Genomic DNA, 25,363 nt, shown 5'->3' with positions numbered 1-25,363 from the left:
ACTGTTAACCACAAGGCCAGCAGTTCAAACCCAGCAGCCACTTCTTGGAAACCCTACATAGGGTCGCTACTGCATGGAACTGACTCGATGGCTCTCAACAACAGAAGCCAGTCATTTGGTGGGAGTTAAAAAGAAAATGATTAGAAAGGCCATGTCAAGTAATTCACTGCACTACAAGCATCTTAACATACTGAAATAAAACAACACTCCCACCTAGTGGATAAAAGAAAAATGTCTGGCTTATTTCAGTGTGATCAATACCAATGTAAAGAATTAAACTACAATGAACTTAAATAAGTTTATTCTATTTTTATGCTCCTCAAAATATTTCTCCACCCCCCAAAAAAGTAATAAAAAAAACAACAACAACACAGTGCACACTGCTTTCCTTCAAGGCATACCACACCTTACAAAACAATCTTTGGAATCATGTATAAATGTTACTCTGAATCTCATTTGTTGTCATCAGTTTCTTCAGCATCTCTGTGCTCTGGGGAATATTCTGGAAAAAGAGAAAAAAGTTGCGAAGAATTCACTGACGCCAAGAACACAACTAGAAGCAACGTGTATATATATATATAGTTCAACCCTACAGTCTCAAGACTTAAGCAAAGAAAGTTCCAAAGTGATGCAGGTATGGCATGTAGGTCAGAAGCATGTCCTTCTCTTGCTCTAAAACGCTGACTAATGTTATGACCTCGGCCTCTGTCCCACATCACCTCGCACCTCCTCTCATACTGCAGTACCACATTCACCACTGTTCTCCCCAAATGCACCCCCAACATGCCCCGCTCTGAACTCCTGTTGCTTCTTCCCTCTGCACATTCCCACCTGCTAAGACTCACCATGTTTCAAATCCAGCTCAACTGCCACTTTCCACAGAAGTAACTGCTGCCTCCTGTAGCTGGCATACCGGTTGAGCCTCCCATCCTGATAGACTGGCATTACAACCCCTGGCACTACCTCATAACTGTGGAGCTCACTCACCACTGGAGGCCCCACAGTGGTAGATCACCCAGCACCAAGGTGTCCATACAGTAGTTACTCAAGACAGTTCTACTGTACTGAACAGATGCCACTTTAAAATGGAAAGAAACTATGAGCTAACTCAGGATGAATGTATCTGGTCATTTAAAAAATTGCCGTTGTTAAGTGCCATCAAGTAGGTTCCAACTCATAGCAGACCTGTATAGGGTTTCCAAGAAGAAGCTGGTGAATTTGAACTGCCAACCTTGTGTTTGAAACCGACCTGGAGGTCCAGTGCTCTATCCCACAGTGTATATTTGTTAAAAAACAGCCATTTCACCCTCCCACAAATCATTATGTTCAAAGCAAGAAATGAAAAGGTAAAACTAAAAAAGGATATTTAAATCTTCCCTTCAAAGCTGAAAGTTTACCTAAAACAACTATGAAATGTTGGGAACAGATAAGAATGATAACTGAACAACAGGATAAACAAAAATTAGTGTCTCTGTACTAAATATGTGAAGAATGTTGAAATGGCAGACGTCCTGTTACATATATATTTATTACAATTAAAATTTAAAAACCTTACAATGTCCAGAACAAGTACAAATGCTTATGAAGCACCTGTGTGCTGAGCACAGTACCAAGGGCTGGGAAGATAGCAATGAGCAAATTCCTGCTCCCTCTCTCAGGGAACTTCTTCCCAAACTGAGATGAGCAAATCAGTCAATTATACGAGGGAGCTTCAGAAAGTTGGTAGAGACATGAAATCAAAAGATAATGGAATTTTTCCATAAGTTTTCTGAAGTCCCATCAGATAAAAAAATTATTAATTAGTATATACTATGAAAGAGAGGCTAAATATAAGAACACACTGTGTCAGAAAACTTAACCATGATTGTACTTCATTTGAAAGATATGTATGAAGTACATGAATTTTTTTAAGTTTTACAGCTTTACTTTTCATTAATTCAACAAATCATTATTGAAGGATTTCTTCTATAAGCCAAGTACATGACGAACTGGGGACACCAAAATTTGTTAAAATTTAGTCCATTCCCACACAGTACTGACAAACTACCTTAGATACCTGTGACACCAGCTAGCTCTGAAAGAACTTATCAGAAAAGTCTTCTTAGCATGAGTGGTCATTCCACAATAAAACAGGTGCAGAACAATGTTGTTATAATCTCTTTTCTATACGGAGTAAGTTCTCACTCTGGAGGTTCAGAAACTTTCAGCAAATCTCTTAGGGAAAGAAAGGACATCTTTGAGCTACCTGAAATCACAGGTTCCTTTATGAATTTTCTAAGAAAAAAGCTGACAGTTATTTACATTCTAAGGCAGGGAGTAAGTATGTTTATTGTATAATTCTCTCATCTTCATACACCCAGTCTTGTGTAATAAACCCAAGGAATGAACATTACAATAATTTGATTCATAAAAAAAGGAATCCTGGTGTGGCACTGTAGGATAAGCATCGGACTGCTAACCGCCAGATCTAGAGTTCAAATCCACCACATAATCCTCAGAAACCCTACACAGGGTCTCTGTGAGTCAGAACTGACTCGACAGCACACAACAACAGTACTTCTCAAAAATTACAACTTTCCACATTAAATTGTTATAGAAACTTCTAGAACAGTAAAGCCATCTTTCTAGGTAGACATCTGTGACTTAATTGTATTGCACTAATCTATCATACACTAACAAAACATTCATCAAGTTTTAAACATCTACCAAGAAGCGTGACAGTCAAATTCACACCAGGAAGTCTGAACTTACTGGAATAACAGGTTAATATGTGTTACTTCGGCTTCAAATTGATACCATATATTTGTGTCTGTTATTAAGCTCATTATAATAACTCAGCTACTAATTCAAATTACTTACCTTAACCAAACCTTTTAGGCTTTTGGAAGAAAGTATGGGCTTAAAAGCTTCTACTGTCATGGGGTCTACCTTCATGACATCGGTATAACACAAGTACAGAATGGCAGGAATTCGCCATACTTGACAGTAACTCAGAACTATAAAGATACAAGAGAAAAAAACACATTTTCTATTACCTGGTGCTTAAAACAAGTTTAAATAATAAAGGATTGACTGGAAAACAGCCAAGTCTCTGTTGCTCTTGCAATCAAAGCATTCACTGGCATTCTGAATGATTCTAGAATGCATATTTTCTTTCAAAGTCAATGATCTCTTAAGTAATCTCCTAGGTTTGTGCATTTTATGTTTATTTACATTTCCTGACATAATGTTGAGACATATTTTCAGTAGCTAAAAGACTGAAATTTTGTTGACTATAATAAAGTAAATTTTATGTAACAAATATATAGTATATAATGTAAAAGATTTCGCCAATTCATACTCAACTAAACGTTTCATATAAAGGCAAAAGAGAAAAAAGTCCTCTTCAATACAATTTTATAACACTGTATTACCTACTTAAAAGTAAATGGAAATCTATTTTTTAATCTATTTTTATCATCATGCTAGAATGTAACAGTAACAGTAAAAAATATTAAACCAACTACCGAGATTCATTATCTGAAACTTACCGTGATACTTATTGTACCCATTTTTCATACACCAACAATTTACATCTAACACTGACTTGCATTTTAGAATTATCAAAGATCAAAAATAAAAAGAGCAACTCTGAAACACAGACACTGAGAAATCTGAGCTAAGTCTATAAGGGGAACAACACTAGTGAGGTACACACACCTTAGAACAATCAGCCATTTGAGATCAAAAGGGCAGCATTTACCCCAGGACAAAGTTCAGAAGGGTTAGGAAGAAGAAAGAATGGAAACAGGGAACCCAGGGAGGAAGTGGGATAAGTGAGATTACACTGAGGGGACTGCAATCAATGACATGAAACAAAATATGTATGGTATGCTGAATGCAAAAGTGATGTCCTCAAAAACCTTCACCCAAGTCACAATAAAAATAGTAAAAAAGAAAGAAATCTGAGCAGCTCTCATAAAAAAACCTCTGGAAAGTTTTAAAACTCAAACCAAATACAGCATACAGATACTGAGGTTTAAGGGCAATGTATTAGTGTCAATCATCATTAGCAAACGGACTCAAAAAGATCAGCATAAAAGTTAAAGTAATAAGTACCAACCAAGCAATGACAAGGTTGTTGTTGTTGTGATGTACCGTAGAGTCAGTTCCGACTCATAGTGACCCTGTACAGGGTTTCTGAGGCTGTAAATCTTTACAGGAGCAAAAGCCTCATCTTTCTCCCGTGGAACAGCTGGTAGTTTCGAACTTCTGACCCTGCGGTTCGCAGCCTGATTCATAACCACAAGGTAGGTAGTTCAAATTCACCAGCGGCTCCTCAGAAACCCTATATAGGGTCACTATGAGTCAAAACCAACTGGACAGCACTTAACCACAACAACAAGACATGATGTAAGTGTTAGTCATTTTTAGCACTACCTGCTGCAGGAAGATCATGGACGATGTTTGGCTGTTCTAGCAGTGAACAACACACAGGATCCTTGAAATTTTGTGTTTTCAGGGCTCTCAGAAAAGGAGACGGCAGGCTGCACGTAGATTCTGAAGTTTTATAGTCAGTGATATGTCGACTTGTGAGAATTGTTACTTGCATGTTCTTCTTCGGACAAGTGCCAAAAACCTAACACAAAAGTGGTTTCAAATGGTTAAAAAGAAAAAAATTATAAACTTTTGTTATGAGATGCAAACGCTCCCCTAGTAGTTTACCTAACAGGATAGAGTGATACACTTCTTTGCAGGTGAGGGAGGGTCCCTGCAGTAACAGGACACATGACTTGCTGGCCCCCTGGCCTGGGACAACCTTGGTTCTGTCACGTTCTAGCTACATGATCTTCTTCAAGTCACTTTCCTCCTTCGTGAACTGAAAACAGCATTACCAACTACCAGAGCTGCAATCTGGATTAAACACAGCCATATACAAGCACCTGGAGCAGCCACTACAAGACTCAACCAAGCACACTTGCTGGTGCTTGCTAACATACCCCTCTCTTCTACCCCCCAGTGATAACTGAAAAACGATTCCTACTACATCCTTTTTAAGTTTCTATGATCACAGGCAGGAGTCCTGGTGTGATGCTGCAGGATAAAGCACTAGACCTAGACCACAAGGCCAGCGGTTCAAACTCACCAACCACTCCTTGGAAACCCTATACAGGGTCACTATGAGTAGGAACTGACTTGACAGTACTTAACAATAACATAATCATACACAAGTTCCCCTTGCTCCAAACCCTAATATCCTCTTTAGTGATATGAACAGTTTAGATTAGGCAGATTTCCAAGGATCCTTCCAGCTTTTGGAATCTACGGTGATAGAAACAAAAAAAGTGGGTATTTTTAAAAGAAAATGAGATCTTTAGGTCGCTGCACTTGTTTGAAAATATTTTATGAAGAGAAGAAAATGGCTGTTTTCAAATAATAAAAACAGAATAGTAGATTTTATATTATGTGCCACAAATTATTTTGTGTGGCTACTTTCACTGTATCACAGCTTTGTAAATAGGCAAAGGAAGTCAGCACTACATACACTTGTTATACCTCACTAAGAGAGAAAGCATTATTCACAAGACCTCATTTATTGCCCTCCCTATACTACTTAGGCGGTGGCTCGACAGGATAAGCACTGGATTGTGAACTACAAGGTTGGCAGTTTAAGCTCACCAGCCATTTCGTGGGAGAAAGATGGGGCTTTCTACTCCCACAAAAGACTTACAGCCTCGGAATCCCTATATACAGGGTCGCTATGAGTCAAAACTGACTCACAGAACTTAACAATACTTATATAACTGTCTCCCCTTATCCACAAGAACTTATACATTCCAATGTACCTGAAACAGAGGATACTACTGAACCCTATATATACTATGTTCTTTCCTATATACGCATACGACAAGTACCCAGGGTACCCTGGGTGAGCAATGCTAACCTGGCAGATGCCTGCAGATTATGGCACAGTGGTTCACCAACTGTCTTCAGGTTTGTGTCCACTCCGGAAGGGAGGGAGACAGCAGGAAATTTCATCACACAACTCAAAATGGAGCAATTTCAGTGTTTTCAGAATGCAGGTAACTGAAACCCTGGATAAGATGGCACTAACGTAGTCTGAAGACATGAGTATGACACTACAGGATAAGCACTGGACTGGTAACCACAAGGTTAGAGGTTCAAACCCACCAGTGGCTCTCAGAAGTCTTATACAGGACTGCTATGTGTTGAAACTGACTCGACGACATACAACAACAATGTACCCTGAACCCCTTAGTGTCGCACCCAGGAGCAAGTGGCTGAACTGGAGCAAACAGCAGGGGAACTCTAAATGCCCCTAGGAAGAAAATCATGTATTTAAAAATTTTTGTTTTGAAAATGCGTAATCTGATTTTTATCTGTGGAAGAGAAAATATGTTCACTTATTCCATAGTACGAAAATAAAATATTAAAGTATCTTTGGCATGACAGTAATCATACATAAACTAAAGATACACATTAATATAGCTGTTGCTAACCTTCTGAAATCTGATGAAAGCTAAGGACTTTCTCCCTAGACAAACTCATGTAAGCACATAAACATAATACATATGTAATTATCAGGAGACTCATAAGATCTCCTTCAACAGGTCTTATTTAATGAACTATACTCAATAACTTTTAATAATAAATATTTCTAACTATACCAATCTGGTTTACACAGGTACACACCAAATTTCTTAATTCTAATTAATTTGACTGCAACATTTCTATACAACAGTTCCTGGATAGTACAAACAGTTAGCATGCTTGACTACTAACCAAGGTTCAAGTCTATTCAGAAACACCTCAGAAAAAAAGGACTGGTGATCTAAGTAGTTCTAAACCTCAGCCACTGAAAACCACACTTCTACTCTGACACATGGGGTCACCCACGTGAGTTATGATTAAATCGATGGCAACTGGTTGGTTACTTATATGAAAATACAGCTAACTCAAACGTTAAGACATACTGCATTTAAAAACAAACTGCAACTGTCAAAATTATGATTATTCTCAAGCATTATTTGTTAAGTGAAAATTCACCTAAAAAAATGTGTTTCAATGAGCACCTATCATGTGCGCAACTGTCTAACAAAATGAAAACTCAATCTATTTACTGCCTAATGGTAAGAGAAATGGCAGTAATGACAGACAGACACAGGGGCTTTGGAGTGAGAGGTGGCTATGAGGACAGCTGTTTCCTATCCCCCTACCTCAGGCTGCCCTGTAGGTCCATCAGCCCCCACTGCCCTTTCCCACCTCTGGCTATGACACTACTCGGCTTCATATGGGTAGCCTGTTTTTTCTCAGACAAAATAACAAGCTATTGGGTGCGAAGAAAACATATTTTACACTCCTATGACCTGTAACCCTTAGCACATAGCTAATTTTATTTCTTAAATTGGTCGTGTGAAATAAATAATTTGTTTTTATTGCACCAACTATATAACAAACTCCTACTTTATTTCTGAAAAGAAACAGATACTTCCCCTTGATCCCCTATATTTGATTACATGGATGTAAATAAAGTGAGAGCTTTCCATTTCCTCTTTACCTTTTCCAGCCACTGATACTGCTGATCTTCGGCAACGTAGCAACTGCACTGACAAAGGAAAATCTGAAAAATCAAATTCCAAGTTTTGTGTCAAGCCAAATAAATTTTATGCATACCCCAAACAAAATTTCAAATTTTCACGGACTCTAATCTTTCTGGGGTCATGGAGGCTAGATGAACCCCCTAGAACTATTGCCCTAAGACAATCATTAAACCTTAAACCAAAAATACCCACTGAAGTCATAATACCAAACAGCAGTTGAGCTTCATTAACAAAAACTATCTGTCTTGAGTATTCTGCTCTTTTAAGAGCTATCTATACAGAATCAAATCGACAAAAAGCAACTGGAAAGATGCGACAGGACGCTTACAGGGTTGTGAGTTTATATAACTGGGGAGGCACAACTCAGAAAAGGGGGGTGAGTAGCTGCACAACTTAAAGACTGTCAGCACTGAATCATACAAGTAGACATGCATGTTCTGCTGAGTATGCTCACAGCAAAAACAAAGAACATAAAATTTATAAAGAAAAAGTTAAGCAAACCTCTGTCACCATATACATCATGTGAATCCTCACGTAATCTGCAACACTTACTCTCTTATATTTGTCACTGGCCTATGCGTTTTTCCTTAAAAATGAAGTCTCAGGCCACTATTGGCAATTAATATCAGAGTGCAGTGCACACTGAGAAGGCCACCAAGAGAGCTGTCACATGAGATAATCGGACAGAGGCATTCATGTAGCCAAGAAAGACTATCAGGACCCTCTTGACAAAATGGGACGATGGTACCAGTCCTAATACCTTTCTATGGGGTCATACATTGTGAAGATCAGATTGAAGCAATGAATAGACATCAGGTGGCAGCATAGCAAATGGCCCCTGAGAAAACAGCTGGTGTCTGTGAAGATGGTGCTATTTTAGTGACCAACGTCTAGACCAAATGCTTGAATAGTTTGGAAGGGAGCTAATCTTCCAATGCCACAATACCGTTAAGAGGATGAAGCAGGTTCCTAAGGATAAACGCTCACAAAACGATAACTATCCATAGGAAGTAACCACATCTGCTAACATACTGCAGAACCATTAACACCCAAAGGCAAAGAGAAAGCACAGAAGGAAACAAAGGGCATGGGATTGGGAAGATGACTGGACAGACAAGGAGACTTCAAAAAGTGTGTGGAAACTATAATAAAAAGGTCATGGAAATTTTCCACAGATTTTTTAAAACCCACACATATAACTAAGAGGGCCCTGGTATAGCACTGAAGGATAAACACTGAACTGCTAACCACGGTAACCACAAGGTCAGCGTTCACACTCACCAGTTGCTGTTGGAAACCCTTTACAGAGTGGCCATGAGTCAGAGCAGACTCGACGGCACACAAGGGTCTGAATAATCAAGATAATAGTAATAATAATAAACGGGACAACTCGATACAGCAACAGACATTTCACCTAGGTGACCTTCATTAACTATTTTAAATAAATTCTTTCCACTAAAGATCACATACAAGAACATGTAGAGTTCCTTCATTGAGACATAAAAATTCTGATGAGTTTGGTGTATGAATTGTTGAATGGAAAACAAATCTGCTCTTTTGCTCTGTAAACCTTCACCCACAGCACAAGAAAAAGTTTTTTGCTTTTTAAAAAAAGACAAATATTTTTAGGCAAATTTAAAGTTCAATAACCTTGGATTACAAGTTCTAGAAGCAAACTATGAAGACTATAAAAGCAAGTTTTGCATTTTTCAAGGTTAACATTTAGTCCTTATAATAAACTTTATAAATATCATAGAAGTATATATTATCACAAATTTACTTCACTGACTTCTTCCATTGCTTGGGTCCCTTTGGTCAAGTGCTCAGCAGCTGTGGATTGGAGGACTGCTTGGCTATCTCATCTGCCACCTGACTTGTCTCCCAAATAACCCAAGTCATATATATGTTCTCTGTATGAACCAAGAATAGGATTACACATGCAACCTAATAACATCACTCAGCATCGAGGACTTGAAAAATGAGGACAATTTTGGTTTCAAAGAAACCTGATGACAAGAGAATAGTGTTTAGAATTCATACAACATTACTTGGCAAATACTGAGTTTCTGGTATGAACCAGTCGCTGGCCAAATAATGAGTTGATAGCCAAAAAGCAGAATTCTCGGCTTTCACAGAGTAAACGCATTTTTTTCACATTTAGAGTCACCAAAATAATTTTCTGATTGATGGCAAGCTTTTAATATCTAACGCTTATATTCTGTTGCTACCAAAAGCAATTTCCAATTCTCAAAATAAGTTAAATAATGCACTTTATATCCCACAATGACATTTATATAAAATTATACAAAAAGTAACTACTTTGGGACATTTGGCAGAATGGAGGACTAGGCAGATGCACTACATGGATCCTCTACAACCAAGATAAGACCAACCAAATAAAACAGAAACAGATGAAAATATTGGTACCTTGAACTTCAGAAGAGAGGTTACAGAGGTAGATGGAAGTGCTTGCTGGGAGAGAGGACAATCAAGGACAGGACAGCGAGAGAGAGGGAGACTGACAAGGCAAACAGCTGGCCAGACAAGGCTCCACCATCTTGTACACAGACTTGTCAGCGGAGGGAGGTCTGGCAGGGCAGATTTGCTCAGGCAAGGGAAAATGTGTGATTTCTACTTTTCCCCCACACTCCTCTGGTGACCAGAGGTGTGGCCTACTTCCACCCCCATCCACCCCAGTGAAGACCCTGCTCTCCAAGAGTTTGAAGTCACATGATTGGGAACCAAGCCAAGTATGAGTGTTAAAAAAAAAAAAGAGCTAAAATGAATAGAAACACTGTTTACTGATGGCTCATGACAGGATTATAATCATTGTAATGAAACAAGTTCTGTATGAACTGTTGAATGCAAAATTGATGATCTGACCTATAAACTTTTACTCAATCCACAATAAAAACCTTAAAAAAAAAAGTATGCAATCTGAAAAATTATTCTAAACTAAAATGATTTTATATTTTATAAATATAAAAAGAAACTGAGAAGACAAGTATTTAAAATAATAAAAGAAGACAATTTGGTTATGTGCATGTATAACTTTATATAAAAAGAAACTCACAATTCTATGAATTGATCCAGTGAGGGCATCTTGCACAATCCAGCCTCAACAGCGCTACCAAATGACTGTGGCTACAGGAATAGAGGCCAGCACAAAACCCACCTAGCTGAGCTCAACCTACAAGTCATAGAACCATAAAATAAGCAAATAAAATTGTTCTGACTCAGTTTGGGAATGTTTTGTGATTCAGCCATATAAATGAGAATTTGGAAAACATTGAAATATAAAACAGTTTTTAAAATATAGGTTGTCCCCCCATACACAGAGTAGACTGGGATGGGCATCTTGGACATTGGCTACCCAAAATGGGGGGGTGAAGCGGGTTACAAAGGCAAGAAGTGACTGGCTTACAAGCTCTCATGAGGGAACCTAGATCCAAAGGGTGTGGAGGAAAGTAGAATCTCCACTGAGCAGTATCTAATCTGTCTGGGTGGAGCTGATGAAAGGAGATGCAGATAGGTCTCTTGTTATACAATAGTGAATAACTGTTATCAGGACTGATCGTCAGGGTTGGAAATGTAAAGGTAGACATTTTGTAGCAAAAGGAGGGGAGTGATTGACTTTGCAGTCTAGGAGTGGAGGTCCCTGGGGCCACCAAGGGAGAAGAGCGGAGAGTGGGACCCTACCCAGAGAAGCAGTGACACCAGAAATGGAGACAGAAACAGAGAGTTCCTTAAAAGCACTACCTTACAGAGACAATGATGTGGCAAAATGGAGCGGCTGGGGACTTTAGACCCAGAGAGGGAGAGGGGCTGTGTGCTGGCAACCAGGGGGGCAGGCCTGCAGGGTATCCCCTTTGGTTGATTGGTGATGCATGGAGGAGATTGTAACCACAGCAATGAAACGATATTCGAAAGGATGAATGTAAAGCTAACGTTCTCCCATGTAAACTATCACATAATTCACAATAAAACTTTCAAAACACACACATATATATACATATATATGTAAAGGAGCTCTGGTAGCATAGTGGTTACAAATCGGGCTGCAGGCCACAAGGTCAGCAGTTCGAAACTACCAGCTGTTCCACGGGAGAAAAGATGAGGCTTTCTACTCCCGTAAAGATTTACAGCCTCGGAAACCCTGTGCAGGGTCGCTATGAGTTGGAACAACTGCACGGCACATAACAACAACAACAAATATATATATATATATATATATATATATACACACACACACACACACACACACACATATATAGTTTGGGTGCATATATGAAGGGACATCAGAAAGTTCCTGGGAAAATGAAATCAAAGGTAAGAATTTTTTTCCATAAACTCTTTGAAATTTCATCGATGAATCAGTGCATCCAGTGTTGCATCAGTCTATTGAAAGATTTCAAATTGTATTCCATCAATTCCTGGAGACTTGTTCTTTGACAGTGCCTTCAGTGCACCTTAGACTTCTACCTTCAGTACCACTGGTGCTTGATCATATGCTGTCTATTAAAATAGTTGAACATTAACCATTTCTTTTTAGTACAGTGATTCTGTATTTTTCATCTTTTTTTAATGCTTTCTGCATCATTCATGATTTTTCCCAAAGAATACCTCAGTATTGAAAGTTGAGGCTTGAATTGTTTCTTCAGTTTTTTCAACTTAAGACATGCTGAGCATGTTCTTTCCTTTGGGTTTTCTAACTCCAGATGTATGGAGAGACATCTAATTGGAAAAATGTGTGACAAAGCAAGTATAATAAGGTATCAGTTGTAGAATCTAAGTAGGCGTATGTGTGTGTGCTCACTGTAAAATTATTTCAACTTTCTGTAATTAAAAAAAAAATAAAACAGAAAAAAAAAAAGCTGTTTTAGTACTTATGTAAGAAATGAGAATTTTAAACTTTCTTACAAAGTCCACAAATTGCCCATTATAGTTGAGCCAATGGCAAAACGCTTTCTATGAAATAACAATTAACATGATAATTTAATATTTTATGCTGCTTATCCCTAAATGCTGAACAATAGATGGTATTATTTTACAGGCATTATTACATGGAGCAAGTTGCTTTTTAAAAGAAAAAACAAATTGTTGCATTATTTATACTTATTCTTCAGGGTTACACTGGGGTTAGCTATTGGAATTTTTTTCTTTTTTGTGTGCTTTGAATTAAAGTTTACAGAGCAATTTTTTTTTTCATTCAACAATTCATACACGTTTGTTTCATGACATTGCAATACTGGGATATTTTTGTGTTTGTATTTTGCTTTCTTCAAGAAAAGTATTTACATTTCAATCCTGTAAATGAAGCATTGTGAAATTTCAAATTAACAAATTAAATTCTAATCATGAGACTAATGTCATGGGAAAAAAAAAAATCCAACAGTACACACACACACAAAAAAAAACCACAGAAATGGCAGTGATCAATTAATGCCTATTGATAATGACACAGAATCTATATGAACAAAACATACCAATCAAGAGACATAAAGAACAGAATGGATAAGAAAAAATGATGATAAAAGATGTTGTCTACATGAGATATCTCAAAAGGATGGAGACCGCCTATATGTCCATCAACAGAAAAATGATTAAACAATCTTTGGTACATATGCACACAATGGAATACTACAAAACTCTGAAGAGTAATGATGAATCTGTGAAACACTTCACAGCATGGCTGGACCTGAAGAACATTATGCTGAGTGAAATTGTTGCTGCTGTTAGGTGCCATCAAGTCAGTACTGACTCAACAGTAATCCTATGCACAACAGAACAAAACACTGCCCAGTCCTGGGCCAACCTCACAATCGTTGCTACACCTGAACCCACTGCTGTTGCCACTGTGCCAGTCCATCTCGTTGGGGGTCTTTCTCTTTTAAACTGACCCTCCACTTTACCAGTGACTGGTCCCCTCCTGACAATATGTCTGAAGTATGTGAGATGAACTCTAGCCATCCAGACTTCCAAGGAGCACTCTGGCTGTACTTCTTCTAACACAGATTGTTTATTCTTTTGGTAGCCCCTGGTACTTTCAGTATTCTCCTCCAACACTATTTACTCAAATGCATCAATTCTTAATACGGTCTTCCATATCCACTGTTCAAATTTCATATGCACATGAGGTTCTTGAAAATACTATAGATTGAATCAAGTGCACCTTAGTCCTCAGACTGACATCTTTGCTCTTCAACACTTTAAAGAGGTCTTGTGCAGCAGATTTGCCTAACGCAACACACCATTTGATTTTTTTACTTCCATGAAGGGTTGATGGTTGATCTAAGCAAAATGATGTCTTTGACAAATTCAATATTTTCTCCATTTATATGGTTGTTGTTTATAGGTCTAGTGGTGAGGATTTTGGGGTTTTTTTACACTGAGATGCAATCCATACTGAAGGCTGTGGTTTTTGAACATCAAGTATTTTCAAGTTCTCATCACTTTCAGCAAGCAAGGTTGTATCATCTATAAACACAGACTGTTAATGAGTCTTCCTCCAATCCTGACGTCATGCTTTTCTTCATAAAATTCAGCTTCTCAGATTATTTGCTCAGCATATATACTGAATAAGTATGTGAGAGAATGCAACCCTATTGCATACCTTTACTAATTTTAAACTATTTGGTTTTCCCTTGTTCTGTTCAAACAACTGTCTCCTGGTCTATGCATAGGTTCATCATGAGCACAATTAAGTGTTCCAGAATACTCATACTTTGCAATGTTATCCATAGCTTGTCATGATCCACAAAATTGAAAGCGTCAGCATAGTCAATAAAGCACAGCAAACACCTTTCTGGTATTCTCTTTCAGTCAATATCCATTTGATGTCAGCAATGATATCCCTCCTTCCACGTCCTCTTCTGAATCTGACTTGAACCTCTGGAAGTTCTCAGTCAATGCATGGTTGCAGTCATTTTTTTGTATTATCTTTAGTAAAACTTTACTCCCAAGGGATATCAATGATTTGTTCAATGATTTCCGCATTTCATTGGGGTCACTTCTCTTTGGAATGGGCACAAATACAGATCTCTTCCAGTCAACCTGCCAGCCAGTTGTCTTCCAAATCTTGGCATAGATGAGTGAATGCCTCCAGTGCTGTATCAGTTTGTAGAGAGATTTCAATTTGTATTCCATCTATTCCCAGTACTTTGTTCTTTGCCAATGACTTCAATGCACCTTGAACAACTTCCTTCGTGATCACTGGCTCTTGACCATATGCTACCTCTTGAAATGGCTGACCACTGAAATTCTTTTTGTTACAATGACTGTGTATTCCGTCCATCTTCTTTTGATCCTTTCTGCATCATTCAATGTTTTGCCCATAGAAGCTTCATTATTGCAAGTTGAGGCTTGAATTTTTTCTTCAGTTTCCTGAGCCTGAGAAATGCTGTTCTTCCCTTTTGGTTTTCTAACTCCAGGTCTTTGCATACTTCACTATATTTAATTTTGTCTGGAAATGCTCTTTGACAGTTTCTGTTCAGCTCTTGTACCTCCTCACTTTTTCCATTTGCTTTAGCATTTCTACACTGAAAAGTGTCCCCAGACATCCATTTTGGTCTTTTCCTTCTTTTTTGTCTTCTTTTTGCTTTCTTCTTGTATGGTGTTCTTGACATCATCCCATAACTCTTCTAATCTTCTATCTTTAGTGTCTAATGCATCCAATCTGTTCTTCACATGAGTTCTATATTCAGATGGGATATAGTCAAGGTTATATTTTGGCTCTCATGGGGTTGTTTTAATTTCCTTCCACTTCAACCTGAATGTGCATATGAGCAATTGATAGTCTGTTCCACAGCCTGCCCTGGCCTTGTTCTGGCTGATGATATGTAGCTTTCCTACAGTCTCTTCCCATAGATATAGTCAATTTGATTTCTGTGTACCTTATCTGGTGTAGTCCATGTGTATAGTCACCGTTTGTTACTTAAAAAAGCTATTTGCAATGAAGTCGTCATTGGTCTTGTAAAATTCTATCACACAATCTCCAGCATCATTTATATCACTATGGCCAAATTTTCCAACTACTGATTCAACCTTTGCGTTCCAATCACCAATAATTATCACTTCATCTTGATTGCATGTTTGATCAATTTCAGACTGAAGAAGTTGGTAGAATTCTTCAATTTCATCCTCACTGGCTTTAGTGATTGGTGCATAAATTTAAATACAAGTGGTATTAACTGGTCTTCCTTGTAGGCATAAGGATATCAGTATCAGAGACACTGTTTTACTTCAAGACAAATCCTAGTATGTTCTTTCTGATGATGAATTTGAAGCCATTGCTCTTCAATTTGTCATTCCTGGCTTAGTAAACAATGTGACTGTCAGATTCAAAATGGCCAGTATCAGTCCATTTCTCAGCTCACTAATGCCTAGGATATCTATATGTTCATTTCATTTTTGACAATCTCCAATTTTCCTAGATTCATACTTGATACATTCCACGTTCCAATTAGTGGAGGTTTACAGCTGTTACTCATCAGTTTGAGTTGTGCCCCATCAGGAAATGAAGGTCCCAAAGGCTTTACTCCATTTGTGTCATATGGTCAACTCTACTTTGAGGAGGCAGCTCTCCCCTAGTCGCATTTTCAGGGTCTTCCAACCTGAGGGGCTCATCTTCTGGCACTATATCTGACAATATTCTGGTGCTCTTCATCATGTTTCAATATTCAATAGTCTGGGGCTGACAGTGTTCCACTGCTATTCGTAAGATTTTCAGTGACTAAATATTTGGAAGTAGTTTGTCTCTCCTTTATTCTAGTTTGCCTTCCTCTGTAAGTTCAGCTGAAACCTGTCCACCATGGGTGACCCTGCTGGTATTTAAAATACCTGTGACAAAGCTTCCAGAAACACAGCAACTCACAAGCCATTAGAGTACGACAAACTGCAGATGAGTGGTGGTAAGTGAAATTAGTGTATCACAAAAGGGCATATACTATATGAGACTAATGTTGCAAAAAGCTAAGAAAAGGTTTTCTTCATAAAAGAAACAATCTATGATAGTTACAGCTTGGGGAGGGAGGAATTATTCACAGGCTAGAGGATAGACAAATGTTAACACGGGTGACAGGGCAGGCAATATACAACAAGAGGGAAGTTAGCAGTAGAAAGATAAAGCAGCAGAAGACACAGGGAGGAATGCAATAGTTAAAAATGAATAGGAGTGGTCTCGCCAAGATGTCAGCTCCAGGCCTCCAAGCCCAGCCCGGCAGATTCAAAAGTGCGCAGGTTCCACAATCTATGAGCCTTCAAACCTTCAAAATATTCCTATCTCTGTGGCTCTGAGTTTTGGAGCTCTGCCCTGGATCTGCTTTGCCTGGTGTTCTGTGGTATTGCTGACGGCGAACTTCACTGCACCTCTACCCTCTTTGCTGGTTTTTGGTCCAACCTAAATTCTACTATAAACAAGCTCACACATCAGGTACAGACACGCCTTGTGTGACCTTTTCCTATGATGGCAATGCCCTTGTCTCTCGTGGAGGTGATGATACATTAAAATTATGGGATGTCCAACAGTTTAATAAGCCACTTTTTTCAGCCTCTGTTCTTCCCACCATGTTTCCAATGACTGACTGTTGTTTCAGTCCAGATGATAAATTCAGTGTCACCGGCACATCTGTTCAACGGGGATGTGGCAGCGGCAAGCTTGTTTTCTTTGAGTGCAATACTTTCCAAAAAGTCTATGAAATAGACATCAGAGATGCGAGTGTTGTTCATTGCCTGTGGCATCCTAAACTGAACCAGATTATGGTCGGAACTGGAAATGGATTGGCCAAAGTGTATTATGACCTCAACAATAGTCAGAGGGGAGCAAAATTATGTGTGGTAAAAACACAATGGAAGGCAAAACAAGCTGAGACTCTAACCCAAGACTACATTATCACCCCTTAAGCCTTGCCTATGTTCCGTGAGCCCCGCCAGCGGAGTACAAGAAAACAGCTGGAGAAGGACATACTGGACCCCCTGAAGTCTCACAAACCCTAACCTCCTGTAGCAGGCCCAGGTTGTGGTGGCCAGGTTGGAACCCATGGGAGCACACTGTCTTCTTACATTGTAAAAGACATTGCTTTGGACAACACCGATGACAGTGATCCCAGAGAAGTCATTTTGCGGCATGCCAAAGCAGCTGAAGACAACCCATACTGGTTTCTCCAGCATACTCCAAGACTCAGCCTAAAATTGTTTGTCCAAGTTGAATCTGATGATGAGGAAGCAAAGAATGAGCCAGAATGGAAAAAACGTAAAATTTGAAGAATCAAACTTGAGAGCTATTTGCATGAGTGGGAGGATTATGGAACAGTTATGTGTGTGTGTGTTTAAAATGCTTGCAAAGTGAAAGGAATTTTTTTAATTAAAAAAAAAAAAAGTGAATGGGGTAAATACAGTTAACGGTTGGTACATGGAAGAGATTGCAACCAAAGTATATGATTTGTTGAATGCAAAATTATGATCTGCTCTGTAAACCTTTCAAATAAAAGGTTGAGGGAGAAAAAAAGTGGTTTGAAGGTGGTTGAGTGACACAAATGGTTTGTGCTCAACTACTTACTAACTGATAGGTTGGCAGTTCAAACCAACCCAGCGGCACTGCGGGAGAAAAGTCTGGCAATCTGCTTCCATAAACATCACAGCCAACAAAGTCCTAGGAAGCAGTTCTACTTTAAAACACTTAGGATTGTCATGAGTAGGAATCAACTCCACAGACACGGGTTTGTTTTGATTCCACTCTCTACAGGCAGATTTCCTCAGCCGAAAAGTACATATTAATGAATGGGGAATTCAAATAAATAGTGTTAGGAATTGAATTGTGCCCCCAAAACTATGCACTGATTTCCTGGCCCTTGCATCTATGGATGTGATCATGTTTAGAATGAGGTGCATTATTACATGAATGAGGACATAACAGTGTAGTATCCTACACTAATTACTTCTGAGGCATAGCAACAGCTGACTAGATAAAGACACAAGTATACACAGAAAACAGAAGCCATGTAAGGATCATCTATCTACAAGCCAAGGAGTCACAGGAACCCTGAAGCTACAAAATACTTTTCTTCATATAATCCAGCTACCCTGGAATATATGAAGAAAAATGTGGCCTCAGGATTGGAGGAAAACTCATTAAAAACCTACAATATGCAAATTATACAACCTGGCTTGCTGAAATCCAAGAGGTGCACTTGACCCAAGCCATGGTATTTTCAGTAACCTCATATGCATTTGACAGCTGGACAGTGAATAAGGAAGACCATAGAAGAATTGATGCATTTGAGTTAATAGTGTTAGAGGAAAATACTGAAAGTACTATGGGCTGCCAAAAGCACAAATCAATCTATGTTTATGTTGGAAGAAGCACAGCCACAGTGCTCTTGGAAGCCAGGATGGCCAGTCTTGTCTTTCATACTTTGGACATATTATTAGGAGAGACCAAGTCCTAAAGAAGGACATCATGTGTGGTAAAGTGGAGGGTCAGAGAAAGAGAGGTAGATCCCCAGCGCGATGGATTGGCACAGTGGCGGCAACAATGGGCTTAAACGTCACAAGGATCGTGAGGTTGGTGCAGGACCGGGCAGTGTTTCATTCTGTTGTGCATAAGGTCACTATGAGTCGGTACCGACTCTATGGCACCTAACAACAACAACAGAAAAAAGATGAGAATCACACAGCCCAGACGCTGACTGGGATTTTTAGCCTCCAGAACTGTGAGCCAATAAATTTCTGTTCTTTAGAATCACACACTTATATTTGTGTCATAGCAGCACTAGCGTATAAATGATGCTTAATAATGACTTTTTAAATACACAAGTTAAAATTCCACGTACCGCAGGATTTGATTTTAGATGATAAAACACACAAAAAGCCTCTGTGGGGGACAGACTTATTGTGTCTGTGGTTCTACACCATTCATTCCATAGTTTAGCACAACCGACTTCTTCCCAGACACCTGAGTTCATAACAAATGATGATAAAAATGCTGTGGAAAAAACGTGAGTTATTAGCGCTTTGTTATACAAGTTGCTTTTCTTTTTTTTTTTTAATAAAAAGTAAGTTCAAGTTACTCTAGAATTTTAAATCTAAAGGTCAAGACAGTCTATCTATCTTTGTCATTTTGCAGATAAGGAAACTGAGGTCCTTAAGATGTGAAAGGCTGTATTCTGAATAAAGGCGTGGTGGTGGTGGGGTTAGGTGCCGTGGAGTCAGTTCTGAGGCTGTGAATCTTAACGGGAGCAAAGAGCCTCATCTTTCTCATTCCATGGAAGCTGCTAGTTTCGAACTGCTGACCCTGAGGTTAGCAGCCCAATTCTTAACCACTATGATACCACAGCTCCTTAAAGGCAGACAGGAGGCAGGAATGCAGAACAAGCTAAGGAGGCAGGAATGCAGAACAAGTTATTGACAGACCTTTCACCCTACTCTCATAGTGCAAAGGGACCTGCAGTGCACTGGGTTACTTGTTGGGCTGCTAAGCACAAGGTCAGCAGTTTGAATCCATCAGCTGCTCTGTAGGAAAAAGAAGAGGCTGTCTGCTCCCATAAAGATTTATAGTCTTTGTCCTATAAGGTCACCAAGAGTCAGAATCAACTTGATGGCAACTGGTTTTACTATGTTCTAAGAGCAGCCAGGATACCTTCTGGGGCAAGAAATTTTAAGTGGGTTCCCAAATGCTCTCCTCAGAGCCAGTGAGCCCCCTGAATAGATACATGTTTGTGTATGTACGAATATATATACACCATTCTAGCTGGACGCTACATTGTTCTACCTTTAACCCATCAATGAATTAAAATGTGTAAAGACCTTACAATACAGTGCTCAAAAATGTTAGCAATTCTTATTGATATGTTGAGTTCTCTTTATATTCTCAAATGAGTCTGTTAACTCAAAACTTCTAAGAACCATCACTACAATAGAACAATACACACATTACCTCAGTTCTCCACATCAGACCCAAACAGGCAAGGGTGTAAGGAAGCCTACATACCTCAAAGGTCTACACACCATTCCTTGAGTATGTAGGTTCCTGAAGCCGAGGGCATTCTCTTTAAATCTTGTTTTTAAGTTTATGGGGGAAAAAAATGATGGTCCCACATAAACAATATACTCATGGGAAAGATTTCACTCACAAGTCAAGTTACACGGCTTTTTCAAAAAGGGAACAGACATTTAAAATCTTTCACGACAGGAAGAAATAAGTAACTCAAGATTATGCACTTTCAAAATAATGTGTAGTCTTCTGCATTTTTACTTACCTACAGCATTATTTCCTATAGCAATTATAAACTTGGAACAAGGATACTTTTCTAGCAGGGAAACTTCCAACGTTGTTTTTGTTTGTCTTCGAAAAAGCCGCACTTCCCTAATACAAAAAAAGAAAAGATGAAACTAAAGCCACATAAAATAACCAGTACCATTTTACGATGAAAATCATACGTTATGATTCAATAAGGAGTCCTGGTGTGGCGCTGTGGGTTAATGCACCAGACTGCAAAGCCATTTGAGGTCGACGGTTCAAGCTCACCAGCTGCTCCTTGGAAACCCTACAAAGGGCCACTATGGGTCAGAATCGACTTGACAGCACTTAACAACAATTCAATAATATGAGAAATGCATGGAATTTTACCAAGAACAAGATTACAATCCTAAGGAAACAATGGATTCAGGTAATAACTAACCAATAAAGCCATAAAATGCAAAGGCAGTGGTAAAGCCAACAGTGGGCTATCTACCTGGCCCACTGACCAATCTCAGCAACCCTAAGAGTCAGACAACAGAATGCCTTAAAAACACTGCCTTACAGACAGAGACAATGACATGGAGAGATGGAGTGACTGGGAACTCTAGACCCAGAGAAGGAAAGGGGCTGTGTGCTGATGGGAGGGGTAGGGGGAGCTTACAGGGTATACCCTTTGGTTGGTTGATGATGCATGGAGGAGACTGTAACCTTGGCAATGAAACGATATACGATAGGATGAATGTAAAGCTAATGTTCTCCCATGTAAACTATCACAAAATTCACAATGAACATTAAAAACAAAACAAAACCACTACCACTGTGACAGAAACATCACAAGTGGCGATGATAACAGAAATTCCTTTTTCAGATTTAGGGAACCAGAAGTTGGAATTCAGTGCACAGGCAGGGGTGGAGAATCTTTTCTCTGCCACAATTTATAACATCACTTGCAGGCCTTACAAAATTATCGACTTAAAATTAACCCACTATATTTGGTCAAACATTTAATTAACTCACTCCTAGTGTGATGGCTAGAACTGCAGTTACCTTGGCAGGGCCAGACCAAATGACTTTGTGGGCTTCATATAGCCTGTGGGTCAGACATTCCTCACCCCTGCTCTAGGGAAAAGCTTTCCTCTCTGGATTGCCTCTGAGGGAAGCTTGTTTCCATGTTCCTTGGAGATCTTCATCTTCTAGCATCTAAGCTTGCTTCTCTCTGCCTAAACTGCTTCTTTTTATATCAGCACTTCTCTCTGCTTAAACTGCCTCTTTTTATATCAGTGATTGGCTTAAAACACACCTTACACTGACATGGGAGTCCTGGTATAATGCTATAGGATAAGGTTTTGCTCTTACCTTAAGATCAGAGGTTCAAGCCCACCAGCCACTCCTTCGAAACCCTATACAGGGTCTCTATTAATCGGAAGAAGACCTGGTGTGGCATAATGGGATAATACACTGGACAGCAAGGTCAGTGAACTGCAAGGTCAGTGATTCAAATTCACCAGCCGCTCCTTGGAAACACTATACAGGGTCACTATGAGCCAGAACCAACTCAAAGGCATTTGTCAGAAAACTGGATTACATAAAGAACGTGACATCTGGACTAAAAGCCAGGATGGTCATTTGTCTCTCATACTTGGACACATCATCAGGAGAAACCAGTCCCTGAAGAAGGACAACATACTTGATCAGAGAAAATGTAGAAAATGGATTGGCCCAGTGGCAGCAGCAATGGGCTCAAGTGTAGCAAAGACTGTGAGGACGGCGCAGGATTGGGCAGTGTTTCGTTCTGTTGTGTACAGGGTCACTATGAGTCGGTATCGGCTCGACAGCACCTAACAACAAAATGAGTCGCAACCGACTTGATGGCACCTAACAACACTAATATGGACTCAGTGACATTACAAAAATTCTAATCCCAAATGGGATTACAATCTTAAATATAAGGGTTTAGGATTTACAACATACATTTTGGGGGAACAATTCAATACCCAACACACACAAATCACATCTTCAATGAAATCTTATCAATAAAATATTAAACCTGGATCTAATCCTTTAATGTGAACATCCATTTATAAAAAATGCAGACGATGGATGATGCTGTTCCAGAATCAAGAAAACCCCATGCACAATGGTAGGGTTGTTTTTGTTGTTTTCATTGTGATCTGGGTGAAAGTTTACAGAGTAAACCAGTTTCCCACTCAATAATTCATACACATTTTGTTTTGTGACAAGGATTGCAATTCCCACAATGTAACAGCACTCTCCTGTGTTCCCCATTTTCCTTCATCCTTTCCTATCCCTTCCCACCTTCTTTGCTTTGGTGGTGGTGATTATGTGCCGTGGAGTCGGTTCCAACTCATAACGACCCTGTACAGGGTTTCCGAGGCTATAAATCTTTACGGAAGCAGAAAGCCTCATCTTTCTCCCACGGAACAGCTGGTAGTTTCGAACTGCTGACCTTGAGGTTAGCAGCCTGATTTGTAACCATTACGCTTGCTGCCCTTTTGATCTAATATGGTTGGTTGACTGTTCTAATGATTATGTATTTTCCTGGTGCCCAGAGGGTTTTTACTGGCTGATTTTCAGAAGTAATTCACCAGGCCTTTATTCCGGTTTGTCTTAGGTGAGAAGAGTGGTGATTAGGGTAGAATTCTCATCTTCCATGTAGAAGACCCGGGCTCAATTCCCAGCCAATTCACATCATGCACAACCACCCATATCCGTCAATGAACTGTGTTGTACACTGCTACTAAGCTAAGAGGGTTTCTGTGGAGCATCCAAATTACGACAACCTAGGAAGAAAGGTCTGGTGACCTTACTTCCAAAAATCAGCCAGTGAAAATCCTATGGATTACAAGTTTGATCCATAACCACAGAAGGAGATAATGTAGGACCGCAAATGATGGATACACATGTTAAAAGGTATCATAATGAAACAATCAAACAAATCCAAAAATGTGGGACATTCTACAAGGTAGCCAGTCTCTGACAATAGGGTGAAATAAAGGGAGTGGAGCTACAATTGAAAAGGAGGCTGCCAAAACAAAATGTCTACAAATAATGCACGGGCCATTGATTTTGATTTGAAAAAAAAAAAAAATCGTTTATATAGCAAAAACTCATTTTTTGAGACAACTGAGTACTTGTGGCCACAGACAGGGTATTAAATGATGTTTTTGTTGTTAAGTGTCATGGAATCAGTACCACTCATAGAAATCCTGCACAATGTTCCAGAGGAGGGTCTGCTGGGTTTGAACCTCCGATCTTGCTGGGAGTCCAGTGTTTATCCCACAGTGCCACACCAGACTCTTATTAAAGGATATGTCATATATTAAATGATATCAAGGAGCTATTGTTAATTTTGTTAGGGATGACAGCAGCATATGTAAGCAAATACTCAAATAATTTATAATACATTCTTATGAATGTAAGAATGTAAGATGTCTGGGAATCACTTAGGGGTGAGAGAGATGAGACAGATGTGGCAAACTACTAACAATTGCAGAATTAGGATTGTTTATGGGAGGGTGTCATTTTACTAATCTCTCTAATTTTCAAGTACTAGAAATAATAGTCATGGTGACCAACTGCTAATGATCCATATACTAACTGAATTGTAGGTTGGAGAATATGAAAGTTCTAAGAGAACTAGGTCCTGGTGTGTGGCGCTGTGAGATAAAGCAAAGGACCGCCGGTGGGTTTGAACCACAAGGTCGGCGGTTCGGACTCACCAGCCACTCCTTGGAAACCCCATACAGGGTCGCTGTGAGTCGGAACCAACTCGACAGCACTTAAGAACAACAGGCGAATTAGGTAGTGTCCATGAATCAAATGTATGGCGTATGCAGGGTAAGATTATAGTAACATTGTAACCCAGTAAATCTTCAAGAAGTGAAAAGAGCACTTCACAAATTCGCACAGAACCAAGCCTAAGGACGTGCCTGAATCCAACTCACCCAAAACGGTTTCTCTTTCATGATTCAAATGCAATACTAACACCTCTTATACCAAACTAGTCACGACGACTCTGCCGGGCTCCTCAGAGGCATACTGAGTGTATGGGATGCCCTGGGCACCGTACTGCATTGGTTGACTGTACCTGAAAAGCGAGGTGACCACCCTGGATTCAAACTCGTCCCGGGCCTGCAGGCATCGCACCTCCAGTCCCAACCAGCTTCCCACGACTCCCCGCACCGGGTGCCGCACCTCTTTCGCACCAGCTGCCGTCGGACCTCCCTGTCCTCCGGAGTCTCCCTCTCGGCATCCTCGTCCTCGTCCTCTGTCCCAGCTCGGCACGGAGCCTTCACCACCTCCCCGAAGAACGTGGCCATAATCGCCTCGATTCCCTGTCCCAACTGCGACGCCGCGAGAATGCGCACGCGCCCAGGAGCCCCGCCCAGGAGCCGCGCTCCGCCCCATGACAGGAGCCCCACCCCGCAGCTGAATAGATCCTACCCTCAGCCGGAAAGCCGACTCACCCACGCTCTGCACAGCCCTCCTGAGCCCCGCCAATCCC

At 39.8% G+C, this 25,363-nt stretch overlaps 1 protein-coding gene across 1 annotated transcript; it reads right to left on the bottom strand.

The window, feature by feature from the left end:
- Positions 1-427: 427 nt before the first annotated feature.
- On the bottom strand, positions 428-25,179 carry PSMG1 (proteasome (prosome, macropain) assembly chaperone 1). The gene is made up of 7 exons (XM_006870843.1): positions 25,054-25,179; positions 20,855-20,961; positions 19,430-19,581; positions 7,559-7,621; positions 4,420-4,618; positions 2,860-2,996; positions 428-502 (listed from the first exon to the last, which is right to left on the bottom strand). Exons 1-7 carry the CDS (start codon positions 25,176-25,178, stop codon positions 428-430), a joined length of 858 nt encoding a protein of 285 aa, XP_006870905.1. The 5' UTR covers position 25,179.
- Between the last annotated feature and the right edge of the window lie 184 nt (positions 25,180-25,363).

This window comes from Chrysochloris asiatica, unplaced genomic scaffold (genome assembly GCF_000296735.1).
Source record: "Chrysochloris asiatica unplaced genomic scaffold, ChrAsi1.0 scaffold00154, whole genome shotgun sequence".
NCBI classification, from domain to species: domain Eukaryota; kingdom Metazoa; phylum Chordata; class Mammalia; order Afrosoricida; family Chrysochloridae; genus Chrysochloris; species Chrysochloris asiatica.
The sequence above is the reverse complement of the archived record's forward strand: the minus strand, read 5'-3'. Positions and strand labels throughout refer to the sequence as shown.